The 19,138-nt window shown below is 42.9% G+C and overlaps 1 protein-coding gene across 2 annotated transcripts in view; it reads left to right on the forward strand.

The window, feature by feature from the left end:
* Nucleotides 1-17,452, forward strand: part of LOC129861934 (sorting nexin-29-like) — a 156,695-nt gene extending 139,243 nt beyond the window's left edge. For both annotated transcript variants that reach the window (XM_055933146.1, XM_055933155.1), the window contains 3 exons: nt 7,015-7,155; nt 11,664-11,803; nt 15,726-17,452. In XM_055933146.1, the coding sequence (XP_055789121.1) occupies nt 7,015-7,155; nt 11,664-11,803; nt 15,726-15,855 (411 nt within the window). In that variant the 3' untranslated portion in view covers nt 15,856-17,452. The remainder of the gene's footprint in view (nt 1-7,014; nt 7,156-11,663; nt 11,804-15,725) is intronic.
* Nucleotides 17,453-19,138: the final 1,686 nt, after the last annotated feature.

The raw sequence follows: 19,138 nt of genomic DNA on the forward strand, positions 1-19,138 counted from the left end.
ATAATTTGTGCACCATTTTATAATAGTTGCAATTTGAAATTCATTCATGATACAGTAAAATGGTTTTTGAATAGTAAGCTTGCTACTTTCGACAGTAATAGTTGAAATACAATGTAATCAGAATAGTTTGGATCGGACCCAGGCCACGGCTGTCACATTTGAGAATCGAGCTGTTTTTTCTAATGCAGAGTGTTGGATTTAACCAAATATTTTGTGAAAGATAATGAAATAATGAATTGCCAATTACTGAGGAGGATGTAATAGCTGCTCTGTGGATCATGTGTTGCCATAAATCTGTATGATAATGATTAAGCCCAAAGTGGATTAAGTTTACCGTGAGCCTGGTGTTTATTGTCTAAGAGGAGGCTGGCAGTGGGACTACAACCTTAATCATAGTGTGTGTTGCAACATTTTACCTTGTGTCTGTGTGTACAGTGAGTTTGAATGCATTGTCTTTGTGTGTGTGTGTGTGTGTGTGTGTGTGTGTGTGGGTGTGGGTGTGTGTGTGTGGGTGGGTGGGTGGGTGGGTGGGTGTGTGTACATTGTTCCTGTGCATGTATGAATGCATTATGTCTTTGTGTGTGCGCGACTACAGTACAGTGCCTTGCAAAAGTATTCATCCCCCTTGGCATTTTTCCTATTTTGTTGCATTACAACCTGTAATTTAAATAGTTTTTTATTTGGATATCATGTAATGGACATACACAATGTAGTCCGAATTGGTGAAGTGAAATGACAAAAATAACTTTAAAAAAATTCAAAAACGGAAAAGTGGTGCGTGCATATGCATTCACCCCCCTTTGCTATGAAGCACCTAAATAAGATCCGGTGTAACCAATTACCTTCAGAAGTCACATAAATAGTTAAATAAAGTCCACCTGTGTGCAATCTAAGTGTCACATGATCTGTCACATGATCTCAGTATATATACACCTGTTCTGAAAGGCCCCAGAGTCTGCAACATCACAAAGCAAGGGGCACCACCAAGCAAGTGGCACCATGAAGACCAAGGAGCTCTCCAAAACTGTCAGGGATAAGTTGTGGAGAAGTACAGATCAGGGTTGGGTTATAAAAAAATACCAATCTTTGAACATTCCACGGAGCACCATTAAATCCATTATTAAAAAATTGAAAGAATATGGCACCACAGCAAACCTGCCAGGAGAGGGCCGCCCACCAAAACTCACGGATCAGGCAAGGAGGGCATTAATCAGAGAGGCAACAAAGAGACCAAAGATAATCCTGAAGGAGCTGCAAAGCTCCACAGCGGAGATTGGAGTATCTGTCCATAGAAACACTTTAAGCTGTACACTCCACAGAGCTGGGCTTTACGGAAGAGTGTCCAGAAAAAAGCCATTGCTTAAAGTGTTCGCCAAAAGGCATATGGGAGACTCCCCAAACATATGGAAGAAGGTGCTCTGGTCAGATGAGACTAAAATGTAGTTTTTTGGCCATCAAGGAAAACACTATGTCTGGTGCAAACCCAACACCTCTCATCACCCCGAGAACACCATCCCCACAGTGAAGCATGGTGGTGGCAGCATCATGCAGTGGGGATGTTTCCTTGGCAGGGACTGAGAAACTGGTCAGAATTGAAGGAATGATGGATGGCGCTAAATACAATGAAATTCTTGAGGGAAACCTGTTTCAGTCTTCCAGAGATTTGAGACTGGGACGGAGTTTCACTTTCCAGCAGGACAATGAACCTAAGCGTACTGCTAAAGCAACACTCGAGTGGTTTAAGGGGAAACATTGTTCAAAGCCAACGTTCAAAGCCCCGACCTCAATCCAATTGAGAATCTATGGTATGACTTAAAGATTGCTGTACACCAGCGGAACACATCCAACTTGAAGGAGCTAGAGAGGTTTTGCCTTGAAGAATGGGCAAAAATCCCAGTGGCTAGAAGTGCCAAGCTTATAGAGACATACCCCAAGAGACTTGTGCTGTAATTGCTGCAAAAGGTGTCTCTACAAAGTATTGACTTTGGGTGGGTGAATAGTTATGCACGCTCAAGTTTTTTCAGTTTTTTTGTCTTATTTGTTTCACAATCAAAGATATTTTGCTTCTTCAAAGTGGTAGGCATGTTGTGCAAATCAAATGTTACAAACCCCCAAAACAACAAAATAGGAAAAATGCCAAGGAGGGTGAATACTTTCACATGTTACTGTATGTGTGTGTGTGTGTGTGTGTGTGTGTGTGTGTGTGTGTGTGTGTGTGTGTGTGTGTGTGTGTGTGTGTGTGTGTGTGTGTGTGTGTGTGTGACTACTCTGTGTGAGTGTGTCAGGGAGCAGTTTTCCAAGAGTTTGTCACGTTCTGACCCTAGTTATTGTGTTAATTGTTTGTTTTAGTGGGTCAGGACGTGAGTTGGGTGGGCATTCTATGTTTTGTGTCTGGTTTGTCTATTTCTGTGTTTGACCTGATATGGTTCTCAATCAGAGGCAGCTGTCAATCGTTGTCCCTGATTGAGAACCATATTAAGGTAACCTGTTTGGTGTTGGGTTTTTGTGGGTGATTGTATTTCGTGTCAGTGTTCGTGCCACACGGGACTGTTTTCGGTTTGGTCACGTTTGTTGTTTTTGTATCTTGAAGTGTTCAGTTTACTTTCATTAAAATATGAACACTTTCCACTCTGCGTCTTGGTCCGATCCCTACACCTCCTCTTCAGACGAAGAGGAGGAAATCTGCCGTAACAGAGTGCTGGTCTTATTATGAGGTGTGAGGTCTTTAATGTTGGTCCAGGTTGGCCAGCCGGCCCCAGTGGCCACCCTCTTGCCCTGTTTCACCCGAACACTTTGATCGCACACACATAACATACACACACACATTCCCCCTTGAAAACTACAGTAACGAACAAACAACAGGTTAATCTTCAGACAGTTTAAAATGCTGCCGATGTTGTTTTCTCTTTACTCTACAGCATGCCCCTCACTTCCTCTATAATTGCACACTTGCCAGATAATTTAAAAAAAAAATTACACTTTGGAAAGTTGAAAAGTGTCCCCTGAGAAAGAGGCGTCCTGGGCCAAAGCTTCAGTGTTTCCTGTGCTGTGTGTTGCTGGGGTCTAAAATTCAGCAAGTACTGTACTGTATTAGGAAGTAGAGAGGTGATAAAGTAAGTACTGTACTGTATTGGGAAGTAGAGAGATGATAAAGTATTATGATGTACTGTATTAGGAAGTAGATAGTTGATATAGTATTAGGAAGTACTGTATTAGGAAGTAGAGAGATGATAAAGTAGGAGTAAGTGCTGTCCTGTATTAGGAAGTAGAGAGGTGATACAGTAGCAGTAAGTATTGTCCTTTATTAGGAAGTTGAGAGATGATAAAGTAGAAGGATGTACTGTATTAGGAAGTAGAGAGATGATAAAGTAGAAGGATGTACTGTATTAGGAAGTAGAGAGATGATAAAGTAGAAGGATGTACTGTATTAGGAAGTAGAGAGATGATAAAGTAGGGGGATGTACTGTATTAGGAAGTAGAGAGGTGATAAAATAGGAGGATGTACTGTATTAGGAAGTAGAGAGATGATAAAGTAGAAGGATGTACTGTATTAGGAAGTAGAGAGATGATAAAGTAGAAGGATGTACTGTATTAGGAAGTAGAGAGATGATAAAGTAGGAGGATGTACTGTATTAGGAAGTAGAGAGATGATAAAGTAGGAGGATGTACTGTATTAGGAATTAGAGGGGTGATAAAGTAGCAGTAAGTACTGTCCTGTATTAGGAAGTAGAGAGGTGATAAAGTAGGAGGATGTACTCTATTAGGAATTAGAGAGATGATAAAGTAGGGGGATGTACTGTATTAGGAAGTAGAGAGGTGATAAAGTAGGAGGATGTACTGTATTAGGAAGTAGAGAGGTGATAAAGTAGGAGGATGTACTGTATTAGGAAGTAGAGAGGTGATAAAGTAGAAGGATGTACTGTATTAGGAAGTAGAGAGATGATAAAGTAGGGGGATGTACTGTATTAGGAAGTAGAGAGGTGATAAAGTAGGAGGATGTACTGTATTAGGAAGTAGAGAGGTGATAAAGTAAGTACTGTCCTGTATTAGGAAGTAGAGCGGTGATAAAGTAGGGGGATGTACTGTATTAGGAAGTAGAGAGGTGGAAAAAGTAGCAGTAAGTACTGTCCTGTATTAGGAAGTAGAGGTGATAAAGTAGGAGGATGTACTGTATTAGGAAGTAGAGAGGTGATAAAGTAAGTACTGTCCTGTATTAGGAAGTAGAGCGGTGATAAAGTAGGGGGATGTACTGTATTAGGAAGTAGAGAGGTGATAAAGTAAGTACTGTCCTGTATTAGGAAGTAGAGCGGTGATAAAGTAGGGGGATGTACTGTATTAGGAAGTAGAGAGGTGGAAAAAGTAGCAGTAAGTACTGTCCTGTATTAGGAAGTAGAGGTGATAAAGTAGGAGGATGTACTGTATTAGGAAGTAGAGAGGTGATAAAGTAAGTACTGTCCTGTATTAGGAAGTAGAGCGGTGATAAAGTAGGAGGATGTACTGTATTAGGAAGTAGAGAGGTGATAAAGTAAGTACTGTCCTGTATTAGGAAGTAGAGCGGTGATAAAGTAGGAGGATGTACTGTATTAGGAAGTAGAGAGGTGGAAAAAGTAGCAGTAAGTACTCTCCTGTATTAGGAAGTAGAGGTGATAAAGTAAGTACTGTCCTGTATTAGGAAGTAGAGGTGATAAAGTAGAATGATGTACTGTATTAGGAAGTAGAGAGGCGATAAAGTAGGACGATGTACTGTATTAGGAAGTAGAGATGTGATAAAGTAGGAGGATGTACTGTTTTAGGAATTAGAGGGGTGATAAAGTAGCAGTAAGTACTGTCCTGTATTAGGAAGTAGAGAGGTGATAAAGTAGGAGGATGTACTGTATTAGGAAGTAGAGAGATGGAAAAAGTAGGAGTAAGTACTGTCCTGTATTAGGAAGTAGAGAGGTGATAAAGTAGGAGGATGTACTGTATTAGGAAGTAGAGAGGTGATAAAGTAGCAGTAAGTACTGTCCTGTATTAGGAAGTAGAGAGATGATAAAGTAGGAGGATGTACTGTATTAGGAAGTAGAGAGGTGATAAAGTAGCAGTAAGTACTGTATTAGGAAGTAGAGAGATGATAAAGTAGGAGGATGTACTGTATTAGGAAGTAGAGAGGTGATAAAGTAGCAGTAAGTACTGTATTAGGAAGTAGAGAGATGATAAAGTAGGAGGATGTACTGTATTAGGAAGTAGAGAGATGATAAAGTAGAAGGATGTACTGTATTAGGAAGTAGAGAGATGATAAAGTAGAAGGATGTACTGTATTAGGAAGTAGAGAGATGATAAAGTAGGAGGATGTACTGTATTAGGAAGTAGAGAGATGATAAAGTAGGAGGATGTACTGTATTAGGAAGTAGAGAGGTGATACAGTAGCAGTAAGTACTGTCCTGTATTAGGAAGTAGAGAGATGATAAAGTAGGAGGATGTACTGTATTAGGAAGTAGAGAGGTGATAAAGTAGGGGGATGTACTGTATTAGGAAGTAGAGAGATGATAAAGTAGGGGGATGTACTGTATTAGGAAGTAGAGAGGTGATAAAGTAGAAGGATGTACTGTATTAGGAAGTAGAGAGATGATAAAGTAGGGAGATGTACTGTATTAGGAAGTAGAGAGATGATAAAGTAGGGGGATGTACTGTATTAGGAATTAGAGGGGTGATAAAGTAGGGGGATGTACTGTATTAGGAAGTAGAGAGATGATAAAGTAGGGGGATGTACTGTATTAGGAAGTAGAGAGATGATAAAGTAGGGGGATGTACTGTATTAGGAAGTAGAGAGGTGATAAAGTAGAAGGATGTACTGTATTAGGAAGTAGAGAGGTGATAAAGTAGGAGGATGTACTGTATTAGGAAGTAGAGAGATGATAAAGTAGGGGGATGTACTGTATTAGGAAGTAGAGAGGTGATAAAGTAGAAGGATGTACTGTATTAGGAAGTAGAGAGGTGATAAAGTAGGGGGATGTACTGTATTAGGAAGTAGAGAGGTGATAAAGTAGAAGGATGTACTGTATTAGGAAGTAGAGAGGTGATAAAGTAGGAGGATGTACTGTATTAGGAAGTAGAGAGGTGATACAGTAGCAGTAAGTACTGTCCTGTATTAGGAAGTAGAGAGATGATAAAGTAGGGGGATGTACTGTATTAGGAAGTAGAGAGATGATAAAGTAGGAGGATGTACTGTATTAGGAAGTAGAGAGATGATAAAATAGGAGGATGTACTGTATTAGGAAGTAGAGAGATGATAAAGTAGAAGGATGTACTGTATTAGGAAGTAGAGAGATGATAAAGTAGGAGGATGTACTGTATTAGGAAGTAGAGAGATGATAAAGTAGGAGGATGTACTGTATTAGGAAGTAGAGGGGTGATAAAGTAGCAGTATTCCATTAGTGGAAACCAAGACTGTTCTCAGGGCAGGTCTGCCGGTTTTGACTAGCAGAAGTGCCTTTTCGTAGCATGTTAGGAGAACCTACGCAGCAGGTTAAGAGAATTGGGTTAAGGTTAGGAAACAGGTTAGGGTTAACTAAAATGCTCAAATTGTCCCCGACGAGACTGAAACATATCTAGCTACAGCCATGTCTTTCTCTTGCTCTCTCCTCTCTCTTCCCGCTCTCTCCCTCCTCCAGTTGTAATTGCCCTCTTATCCTCCCCGTCACAATCCCCAGTGTCTGCCTGCCGCAGACCATCAGCAGCTGAACAAAATAATCCAATGCGCTACTTTAATAATGCATGAAAATAGCAACAAGTCACATGCAGAGAGTGGAAGAGTATGTTTTACTGTCATACTGTATACTACAATATTATTGAGAATACAGAAGAACCTTGAGACGTTATGGTTGGCTAATTTCCTCCTTTCTGAGTGGTTTTGCAGGAATTTTGTAAGAGTAGGATTTGTACCCTGGGGATTTGTACCCCAGAAAATAGCATATTCTGATTGTGTTGTTGTTGGTGTTTGTTGGTGTTGTTGTTGGTGTCGTACCTGTTCCGTAGGTGTACATCCGTATCCTGGACAACGAGTGGAATGTCTACAGACGCTACACAGAATTCCGGGCGCTCCACAACCACTTACGCTCACAATTCCCACAGGTCGACACCTTCAGCTTCCCACCCAAGAAAGCCATAGGGAACAAGGTATGCACGGTCAGGAAAATCGCATGGTCACCCTCTGTCAATGTTGTTTTGAATGACCTGTAGTCAAATGTATTGAATCTGAATGTATTTTTAAGTCATATTGTGGTCACTTGTCCATCACTTGGATCGACAGGCTTAGATGTTAGCTACAGTAGCCCCTAGCCAACATTACCTCTCTTTATCTCCTGCCTTCTTCTCTCTAGCTCTCTTTATCTCCTGCCTTCTTCTCTCTAGCTCTCTTTATCTCCTGCCTTCATCTCTCTAGCTCTCTTTATCTCCTGCCTTCTTCTCTCTAGCTCTCTTTATCTCCTGCCTTCATCTCTCTAGCTCTCTTTATCTCCTGCCTTCTCTCTAGCTCTCTTTATCTCCTGCCTTCATCTCTCTAGCTCTCTTTATCTCCTGCCTTCATCTCTCTAGCTCTCTTTATCTCCTGCCTTCATCTCTCTAGCTCTCTCTCCTTCCTCTCTTGCTCCTTTTCTCCCTCCCTCTCACTATCAGTTCCAGAGGGAGGGAGTCTGTTTAAGTCTCTCAGTAGAGTAGAGTGGGCTGTGGGTGCTTCTGTTACAGAAGTTGTAGAGTAACTTTGACATGGAAACACAAAGGAGTGCACTAGGCCTGGGGGCAGCGTTTAAAACTAGAGAGGGTAAGAGGGTGTTTGGGAGCTTACAGTAAAGATGCAGGGGGGATATAGAGACAGGATTGTGTTGGTAATTGAGTGTATGTGTGTGTGTGTGTGTGTGTGTGTGTGTGTGTGTGTGTGTGTGTGTGTGTGTGTGTGTGTGTGTGTGTGTGTGTGTGTGTGTGTGTGTGTGTGTGTGTGTGTGTGTGTGTGTGTGTGTGTAATCATTATGTCTGCTGAGCTGAAGTATCTGTCATGTATTTTTAATCTCCTCATTGTTTCTTCTGATTCCCTCCCTGCTTCCTTCCCTCTATCCTCTCAGAAGGAACACTTTGTAGAGCCGAGGCTTAGTTCTTGTCCCAACAGGTGAAGCGGGGTGCACTGGCATAAATCCCCCCCCCCCCCCATCTGATCTCCTCTGATGGAGAGAGTTATGCTGTTACTTGTCCTTTAACAGCACTGTAGTCAAACAGATCAACTGTTCCCTTTATATCACTGAGAGGGGACGTTCAGTTCTCTCTTTTCACAGAACACAGCATCCTTGCAGCTAGGGAAAGTTCTTTCTAAAGTAGACTGAGCGATGCTGGGGCTTACGTGTTGAATGTGTTAGTTAATGATGGAGGAATGGTAATGCTACTGTGATCAGTGATCATGAGGAGCCTCTCCAAACCCTTTTTAGTGTAGCATAGACGTCTGCTACGGCATGGATGAAAGGGGAGAATTGTCACAGGTGATGGGGAAACAGGAAGGAACATAGACACACACACATACATACGCAAACACACACTGTGTGTCACGTTCCTGACCTTATTTGCCTTTGTTTTACTTTGTTTAGTTGGTCAGGACGTGAGCTGGGTGGGTGGTCTATGTTATGTGTTTCTATGTTGGGTTAAATGTGTTGCCTGATATGGTTCTCAATTAGAGGCAGGTGTTTGACGTTTCCTCTGATTGAGAACCATATTAAGGTAGGCTGTTCTCACTGTTTGTTTGTGGGTGATTGTTCCTGTGTCTGTGTCTGTCGCACCACACGGGACTGTTTCGTTTTCGTTCGTTTGGTTAGTCTGTTCCTGTTCGTGCGTTCTTCGTGTTTATGTAAGTTCACATGTTCAGGTATGTCTACGTCGTTTTGTTGTTTTGTAATTTTCAAAGTGTTTTTCGTGTTCGTCTTCGTCTTTAAATAAATCATTATGGATTCAACCTACGCTGCATTTTGGTCCGACCCTTACTCCTCCTCATCCGAGGAGGAGGAATTAGACAGCCGTTACACTGTGCCTCAGATCCATCATGGTTATCCTCAATGGCAAGCCAGAGCTAACAACCTTACACACCGAGGACCCTGGCTCATCATGCCTGCTAAACACACACACACAAACACACACGCAGAGCACCTGGTCCAGAGAGAGAGAGAGACGCTGAGCTAATCTTGTCAGTTGGCTAAAGCTACTGTATGGGACTGTATAGAAAGCTAATCGTAGTACCACAGTACCTACAGGTTTTATCTGCGTTAGCTTGCAGGATCAGGTGTATGACTCATGGAATGGAATACAAGTAGTGTTGTGTCATGAAACTGTAATAAATCTCAGTTTTGTGATATGTCAAGCACCATAACTGCAAGTGTACGTAAGAATCCCAGCTCAATATATTACCGCGGCAACAATATCTGAGCATCACTCGGCATCCTGCTGTATCTGAACATCTCCTAACTGCATTGACATAGCAACACACACACACACACACACACACACACACACACACACACACACACACACACACACACACACACACACACACACACACACACACACACACACACACACACACACACACACACACACACACACACACACACACACTCCCCCCTGCCACTGACAGCTTCTAAACAGCTGATTTGTCAAGGGCTCGGTGGGCAAACACGCTAAATGTTCCCGAGCGCGCCTGTCAAATCTGTGCTGATGGCCACGCCATCACCACAACTGCGGGAGGAAGAATGATGACATCAAAGGCTGGGACTGTCGGTCTGCTCTGCTCCCTCTGCCCAGAGTTTAACTGTCAGGGTGTCTCTCCTCTGATTCACAGAGAATTGTTATTGCTTTAGAGGTTTTCCCTCTATATTTCTATCCCTCGCGCTCTCTCTCCATCTTTCCCTCCTGTGTTCCTTTCATTTGAATCAAATCACTCCACTTTCCGATCGCTGCCATCTTCCTCCCCTGTTGGACTGCTTTGTAGAGGCAGTGTTTGGGGGTTCAAACCAATCACAGAACTGTTAGCTGTTTTTTAAACAACATCTTTCTGATGATAACAATATATAAGATTGTTAATAATTAAGGAATCTTTTATGTTGTGTTCACATATAATATGCATGTAACGCCTTTAATGATGACAATGTCCTCATGTCTGTCTCACTAGGACTGTGGTCCTCTTGTGTCACCATGTCCTCATGTCTGTCTCACTAGGACTGTGTGGTCCTCTTGTGTCACCATGTCCTCATATGTCTGTCTCACTAGGACTGTGGTCCTCTTGTGTCACCATGTCCTCATGTCTGTCTCACTAGGACTGTGGTCCTCTTGTGTCACCATGTCCTCATGTCTGTCTCACTAGGCCTGTGTGGTCCTCTTGTGTCACCATGTCCTCATATGTCTGTCTCACTAGGACTGTGGTCCTCTTGTGTCACCATGTCCTCATGTCTGTCTCACTAGGACTGTGTGGTCCTCTTGTTTCACCATGTCCTCATGTCTGTCTCACTAGGACTGTGGTCCTCTTGTGTCACCATGTCCTCATGTCTGTCTCACTAGGACTGTGTGGTCCTCTTGTTTCACCATGTCCTCATGTCTGTCTCACTAGGACTGTGTGGTCCTCTTGTGTCACCATGTCCTCATGTCTGTCTCACTAGGACTGTGTGGTCCTCTTGTGTCTGTACACACACGTGGATAAACATGCCTGTGTGCATCTGTCTTAGTTGTTTTCCACTCTTCTAGCAATATCTTCATGTATCTGTGTCTGTGCCTTCAGTGTTGATGTCCATGCTGCCTGAGTGTGTACATATGCACGTTCTCCATAGTCTCATCTCTGTGTTGATGTGTGTGGAGTGTAATGTGAGATCTACTATAGTAACACGAGACATCTGGAACAGACAGGTTAGGGACGGTGGCAGAAAAATAACTATGGAGTGAGAGAGTGAGACACTAATTGTAAATACTCTTCTACATGAAGGAAAAACACACTACAACAACATATTTGGTTGTTGATCATTGCTAGACAACCATTTTCAGAACTTGCCATAGATTTTCAAGTAGATTTAAGTCAAAACTAAGGAACATTCACTGTCGTCTTGGTAAAATGGTTTAAGTTGAGATTTTGTCACTGGCCTACACACAATACCCCATAATTTCAAAGTGCAATTATGTGTTTAGAATGTTTTACAAATTCATTAAAAATGAAAAGCTGAAATGTCTTGAGTCAATAAGTTGCATGGACTCACTCTGTGTACAATAATGGTGTTTAACATGATTTTTGAATGACTACTTCATCTCTGTACATATAATTATCTGTAAGGTCCCTCAGTTGAGCAGGGAAATTCAAACACAGATTCAACACCAAAAGACCAGGGAGTTTCAGTCTGCTTTTCAACAGACACTGGGAGATGAATACACCTTTCAGCAGGATAATAACCTAAAACACAAGGCCAAATCTACACTAGAGTTGCTCACCAAGACGACAGTGAATGTTCCTGAGTGGTCGAGTTACAGTTCTAACTTTCTGACTGAAATGGTTGTCTAGCAATGATCAATAACCAATTTGAAAGTGCTTGAAGAATTTACAAAATGCTCTCTCCCCCCTCCCTAAGTATAGTATTAACGTCTACCTCTCCTCTGTCCTCTCCTGTTCTCAGGATGCCAGGTTTGTAGAGGAGCGTAGGAAACAGCTGCAGTCGTATCTGAGGATGGTGTTGAACAAGCTGATCCAGACCCTGCCAGAGTTCTCTGCTAAACCCACCAAGGAGACCCTGCTGCAGCTGCTGCCCTTCTGCCTGTGAGTGACCCCACTGTCTGCCTGTGTGTGTACGTGTTTCAGAGTGTGCATCTGAGTTTGAATTGTCGGATGGGGTAAACACACATTTTACAAAGTGCTTCTTAATAATATATTGCCTGACACATCTGAGTCCTCTAGATAATGCTAGTTGTTCAGTAGACACCTTCAAAGTGGCTTGTTGTGCCAGCCCAGTTATAGCATCCAGTCATTTACTGCGTTGTTCACACCAATTCCCACAACAGTTGAGGCTGTGACCTTTCAGTGAGCGCGACCAATCACAGATCCTGACAAGAATCAAATTTCCTGTTCTGGCAGCTGATAGTCTTAACACCGAGGTTCTAAAACTGAGATCAAATAAAGAGCGGAGTTGATCTATCCTCTGATATCTACATTCACGATAGGCTGGATGACCCGTCCAAAATGGTGACCTCTCTGAGCGATTCCTAGTGTGGCCGCCATGTTGTTAACGGGCCCCTGGTTAGGATGGAGAGAGGAAGAAAGAGAGAGATGAAAACCTGATTCGTCAAAAGCTGCACTTCCTCACTCCTCTCTTGGGCGGGGACTCAGTCTCACCTCACCCCAAAAGTGTCCCCTTAGTTTCAGCAGTCATCACGTTCTGCCCAAAAGTGTCCCCTTAGTTTCAGCAGTCATCACGTTCTGCCCAAAAGTGTCCCCTTAGTTTCAGCAGTCATCACGTTCTGCCCAAAAGTGTCCCCTTAGTTTCAGCAGTCATCACGTTCTGCCCAAAAGTGTCCCCTTAGTTTCAGCAGTCATCACGTTCTGCCCAAAAGTGTCCCCTTAGTTTCAGCAGTCATCACGTTCTGCCCAAAAGTGTCCCCTTAGTTTCAGCAGTCATCACGTTCTGCCCAAAAGTGTCCCCTTAGTTTCAGCAGTCATCACGTTCTGCCCAAAAGTGTCCCCTTAGTTTCAGCAGTCATCACGTTCTGCCGAAAAGTGTCCCCTTAGTTTCAGCAGTCATCACGTTCTGCCCAAAAGTGTCCCCTTAGTTTCAGCAGTCATCACGTTCTGCCCAAAAGTGTCCCCTTAGTTTCAGCAGTCATCACGTTCTGCCGAAAAGTGTCCCCTTAGTTTCAGCAGTCATCACGTTCTGCCCAAAAGTGTCCCCTTAGTTTCAGCAGTCATCACGTTCTGCCCAAAAGTGTCCCCTTAGTTTCAGCAGTCATCACGTTCTGCCGAAAAGTGTCCCCTTAGTTTCAGCAGTCATCACGTTCTGCCCAAAAGTGTCCCCTTAGTTTCAGCAGTCATCACGTTCTGCCCAAAAGTGTCCCCTTAGTTTCAGCAGTCATCACGTTCTGCCGAAAAGTTTCCCCTTAGTTTCAGCAGTCATCACGTTCTGCCCAAAAGTGTCCCCTTAGTTTCAGCAGTCATCACGTTCTGCCCAAAAGTGTCCCCTTAGTTTCAGCAGTCATCACGTTCTGCCCAAAAGTGTCCCCTTAGTTTCAGCAGTCATCACGTTCTGCCCAAAAGTGTCCCCTTAGTTTCAGCAGTCATCACGTTCTGCCCAAAAGTGTCCCCTTAGTTTCAGCAGTCATCACGTTCTGCCGAAAAGTTTCCCCTTAGTTTCAGCAGTCATCACGTTCTGCCCAAAAGTGTCCCCTTAGTTTCAGCAGTCATCACGTTCTGCCCAAAAGTGTCCCCTTAGTTTCAGCAGTCATCACGTTCTGCCCAAAAGTGTCCCCTTAGTTTCAGCAGTCATCACGTTCTGCCCAAAAGTGTCCCCTTAGTTTCAGCAGTCATCACGTTCTGCCCAAAAGTGTCCCCTTAGTTTCAGCAGTCATCACGTTCTGCCCAAAAGTGTCCCCTTAGTTTCAGCAGTCATCACGTTCTGCCCAAAAGTGTCCCCTTAGTTTCAGCAGTCATCACGTTCTGCCCAAAAGTGTCCCCTTAGTTTCAGCAGTCATCACGTTCTGCCCAAAAGTGTCCCCTTAGTTTCAGCAGTCATCACGTTCTGCCCAAAAGTGTCCCCTTAGTTTCAGCAGTCATCACGTTCTGCCCAAAAGTGTCCCCTTAGTTTCAGCAGTCATCACGTTCTGCCCAAAAGTGTCCCCTTAGTTTCAGCAGTCATCACGTTCTGCCGAAAAGTGTCCCCTTAGTTTCAGCAGTCATCACGTTCTGCCCAAAAGTGTCCCCTTAGTTTCAGCAGTCATCACGTTCTGCCCAAAAGTGTCCCCTTAGTTTCAGCAGTCATCACGTTCTGCCGAAAAGTGTCCCCTTAGTTTCAGCAGTCATCACGTTCTGCCCAAAAGTGTCCCCTTAGTTTCAGCAGTCATCACGTTCTGCCCAAAAGTGTCCCCTTAGTTTCAGCAGTCATCACGTTCTGCCGAAAAGTTTCCCCTTAGTTTCAGCAGTCATCACGTTCTGCCCAAAAGTGTCCCCTTAGTTTCAGCAGTCATCACGTTCTGCCCAAAAGTGTCCCCTTAGTTTCAGCAGTCATCACGTTCTGCCCAAAAGTGTCCCCTTAGTTTCAGCAGTCATCACGTTCTGCCCAAAAGTGTCCCCTTAGTTTCAGCAGTCATCACGTTCTGCCCAAAAGTGTCCCCTTAGTTTCAGCAGTCATCACGTTCTGCCCAAAAGTGTCCCCTTAGTTTCAGCAGTCATCACGTTCTGCCCAAAAGTGTCCCCTTAGTTTCAGCAGTCATCACGTTCTGCCCAAAAGTGTCCCCTTAGTTTCAGCAGTCATCACGTTCTGCCCAAAAGTGTCCCCTTAGTTTCAGCAGTCATCACGTTCTGCCCAAAAGTGTCCCCTTAGTTTCAGCAGTCATCACGTTCTGCCCAAAAGTGTCCCCTTAGTTTCAGCAGTCATCACGTTCTGCCCAAAAGTGTCCCCTTAGTTTCAGCAGTCATCACGTTCTGCCCAAAAGTGTCCCCTTAGTTTCAGCAGTCATCACGTTCTGCCGAAAAGTTTCCCCTTAGTTTCAGCAGTCATCACGTTCTGCCCAAAAGTGTCCCCTTAGTTTCAGCAGTCATCACGTTCTGCCCAAAAGTGTCCCCTTAGTTTCAGCAGTCATCACGTTCTGCCCAAAAGTGTCCCCTTAGTTTCAGCAGTCATCACGTTCTGCCCAAAAGTGTCCCCTTAGTTTCAGCAGTCATCACGTTCTGCCCAAAAGTGTCCCCTTAGTTTCAGCAGTCATCACGTTCTGCCCAAAATGGCACACAGAAAACAGAGTTCTAGCCTCATTTATAAATATTGTGTAGAAACTATTCTAAAATACTACTTACAAACGGATTTTAGAATGTTGTATAAATAGTGTGATTTATCAAACAATCCTACGAGCGTCAAATGCACACCAGGAGGAGATAACCTTTGACAAATACCAACTCTTCTTGGCCTCAGTGCTTGTGCGTTACCTTGGCTATTTGCATCTCAAAACACCCCTAATTAACCAAATGGTCAAAATCATCCCTTTAAAGCCTGTGGGTATATACACTCAGTGTACAAAACATTAGGAACACTTCCCTAATATTGAGGTGCACCCCCCTTTTTCTTCAGAACAGCCTCAATTCTTCAGGGCATGGACTCTACAAGGTGTCCAGTGTGTTCCACAGGAATGCTGACCCATGTTGACTCCAATGCTTCCCACAGTTGTGTCAAGTTGGCTGGATGTCCTTCTTGATACACACAGGAAACTGTTAAGCGTGAAAAACCCAGCAACGTTGCAGTTCTTAACACAAACCAGCGAGCCTGGCGCCTACTACCATACCCTGTTCAAAGGCACTTCAATATTTTGTCATGCCCATTCACCCTCAATGACACACATACACAATCCATGTCTCAGTTGTCTCGAGGCTTAAAATTCCTTCTTTAACCTCACTCCTCCAAGTGACATCAATAAGGGATCATAGCTGCGTTGCTAACCTCTAGTTTCCTTTGCTGACCTCTTGACCTTTTGTCTCCCCCCAGGGACATTCCAGTGGCCAGCGAGGGGAGCAGTAAGACGGCCCGGTCCAAATCCTCGTCAAGCTTCCCCATACTTGGGCGCAGCCACAACCAGGAGGGCCGCAACCTAGAGCCCCAGAGCGGCGACCTCTAACTTTTACCCACTGACCTGTGACCTCTGACCTCTTCTTTGATTGGATTAAACAGAAGAGTTTGTTGGTGCTCCTCCTGGATGGATTATGAGCCATAGAGAGGGACAGCATGACAGTGAAGGCTATGCAGGCGAGAGGCATGACACTGCTCCTCCTTTAGGCTTTCTACAGGTTTCCAACAGCAGGACATTATATCCTCCCTCTCTGGGATCTACAGAGGCAGACTCTTCCTTCTCTCTGACCCTGCCTGAAGATTTACTTAAAGACCACACATGGAATAGCTGGGTCTACAACAGACATTGAACCAAGATGGGGGGGACTGTTTCCTAATTTTACTCAGATTTGTAGTGAAACTATATCATGGTCATGGTGCCTCAGTGTTTTCTAGCTTTTTTGCAGTGAGGGGAGGGAACATATAGAAATGTGTTCTTTATACAATGTTTTTTTCTTTGCGAATGTCAGCATTTTGGTGCCATTTTTGATTTTGACATCATCCCTTTACCTGACATTAGCCAAAGAGATGGGCGTTCATCTTTTATATTTCTGTTACCAAACTGTTACCATACGATAATCTGTACAATGTCATATTCCATCACACAATTTAAGGATTTTATCAATGCAAATAAGTCTGCTGGATTGACTATCCAGCTGTTCCAATGATTGTGAACTGAATGTAACTTAGCAGGAGACTTAACAGTGAATAGATCGTAGATGAACGCTTGAAGAGAAGCTTGATCAAGTGCATGAAACGTGTACACTGCTTTAACTTAAATACATACAGTACATATTACTCAAGAATAGAGATTACTGGACTTGGAAAGAAAATAAGAGATTACTTGGCAAATATTTGATGGAAGTTGTTCTTGTGACTGCCCCCAGTCAGCTGTTCAATCAGAACTGTTAAAATAAGACGTAAACAGGAAGTAGCAGATGATAACCTAGAATGTAAATCAGTTTGTACACATCAATAATATGATCAAATTATAAAATTATTACCACTCTTCTTTTGAAGCACAATAATCAAGTATTAATGATAAACAATAAACATTTTTCATTAACTACGACAAACGGTGCTGGTGTTACAAATTGTATGTTAAACATTTAATGGAGAAACAGTTATCATAATGTCTGCAATCATGGACCCTGGTTATAGACACAACAAAACGCTCAATTGATCTATTCTTTCTACTCAGGCGTTAAGCGATGTTATCCCGGACACTCTTTTACAGTACCAGAGAGGAGGATGTCGTCTTTGCCACTACTAAACCAAGGTTAATTATTGTTCTTGTCACATGGCTAGGACCAGGAGTTTTCCCCAGACCATGTGACCTAACCTGGAGAAACTCCGGACCCTAGTTGTAGGCTGTAACTAGAGCCCAGAGTGTTTCCTGGTCATTTAATTTCTAAGACTGAGAGGGTTTCCCTGTCAGATCACATGGTCAGGAGAAGGAAAAACTCCTGGCCTTCCACAGCACTCCTATCTTTAGAGGGCTTCTCTTGTACCTTCTTTCCTAGCTTTTAGCCCAACAGTCTGCCTTACATCACTGTCAGTGGCACAGAGAGACTAATGAATAAAGGGGTTCATACTGTACATACATACCAACGGTGTTGTGTTATTGTGGTGTTCTACATAATTCTAAAGCAGTAACAGAATGGGACAATGTTTGTTCTTGATGATTAATTAAGGGCATGAACATTAGAAATGTAAATAAAATCGGATGGATGTACATTATGTATACTTAAGCAATAAGGCATGAGGGACTGTGTTATATGGCCAATATACCACAGCTAAAGGCTGTTCTTGGCACGACGCAATAAGGCACCTCGGGGCCTTATTGCTATTATAAACTGGTTACCAACCTAATTAGGCTAATTAGAGCAGTAAATATAAATGCTTTGTCATACCCGTGGTATACGTCTGTCAGCCAATCAGCATTCAGGGCTCGAACCACCCAGTTTATAAATTAGTGTACATACTGTGTTTGGTATATGTATGGTGGATAGATGCTTGTATGGATGAAAATTAAAATATATATACACTACCAGTCAAAAGTTTGGACACACCTACTCATTCAAGGGTTTTTCTTTATTTTTACTATTTTCTACATTATAGAATAATCATGTAGTAACCAAAAAAACATTTTATATTTGAGATTCATTAAGGTAGCCACCCTTTGCCTTGATGACAGCTTTGCACACTCTTGGCATCGCATGGCTACTTTGAAGAATCTCAAATCTAAAATATATTTTGATTTGTTTAACACTTTTTTGGTTACTGCATGATTCCATATGTTATTTCATAGTTTTGATGTCTTCACTATTATTCTGAAATGTAGAAAATAGTATAAAATAAAGAAAAACCCTTGAATGAGTAGGTGTGTCCAAACTTTTGACTGGTACTGTATTTCTACACACACTCACGGGCCAGTTTATTAGGTACACCCATCTGGTCCGACATGCTGACGCAATGATATTACGCAATTGCTGCAGATTGGATGGTGGTACATTCACGCTGCGAACAGCCCGTTCCATCTAATCTCAAAGACGCTCCATTGGGTTGAGGTCTGGGGAATAACAAGGCCACTCAAGTAAACTGAACTCGCTGTCATTTTCCAGGCCATGTTTTTCCACTCCTCAATTGTCCAGTGTTGCTGATTTTTTGTTGTTGCAGTCTTTATCTTCCAATCTTTTGTTTACTAAGACAAACTGCCTTTCCAGGGGTGTGTTTGTTTGGTACCGTGGAGAACGAGTGTATGCTTAGTGTCTATTGACCATAAAATTGTGTACATGCCCAGTTAGGATGTGGAGTGCTCACGGCGATGTTACACATGAGCGGATACAGGCATACAATGATTATGCATATCGATGAATACAGTTCTCTCATTGACATGATGGCTCAGTGGGATAGGATTGTATATCAGCATGCCTTTACCTTTTTTTCCCGAAGGGCATTAAGGCAACAGTGACCTCCGTTAAGACGAGGTCACAGCGTGAACAGATCTTTACTAACAGACTGGTTGTGCTTTTTATACAGTAATAGCCCACATCATTTAAATACCAGAAAGCTTCGTTTTCTTTTTTACATTGACATGAAAGGCAAGAAAAGGTATGACTGTATAGTTTGGGAACTTAATGAATGGGGAATCTGTGAGGCTTGGAATTTAAAGCTAGGGATTTTGCATGAATCTTAGTGGAGATTCTAGCAGTATGTTATGCCATTATTTACCATTGCTTCTTTCCCATCTGATTACAGCTTGGCAGGTCTGTGTAGGTAGCCTGTGTAGC

This window comes from Salvelinus fontinalis, chromosome 1, assembly GCF_029448725.1.
Source record: "Salvelinus fontinalis isolate EN_2023a chromosome 1, ASM2944872v1, whole genome shotgun sequence".
NCBI classification, from domain to species: Eukaryota; Metazoa; Chordata; class Actinopteri; order Salmoniformes; family Salmonidae; genus Salvelinus; species Salvelinus fontinalis.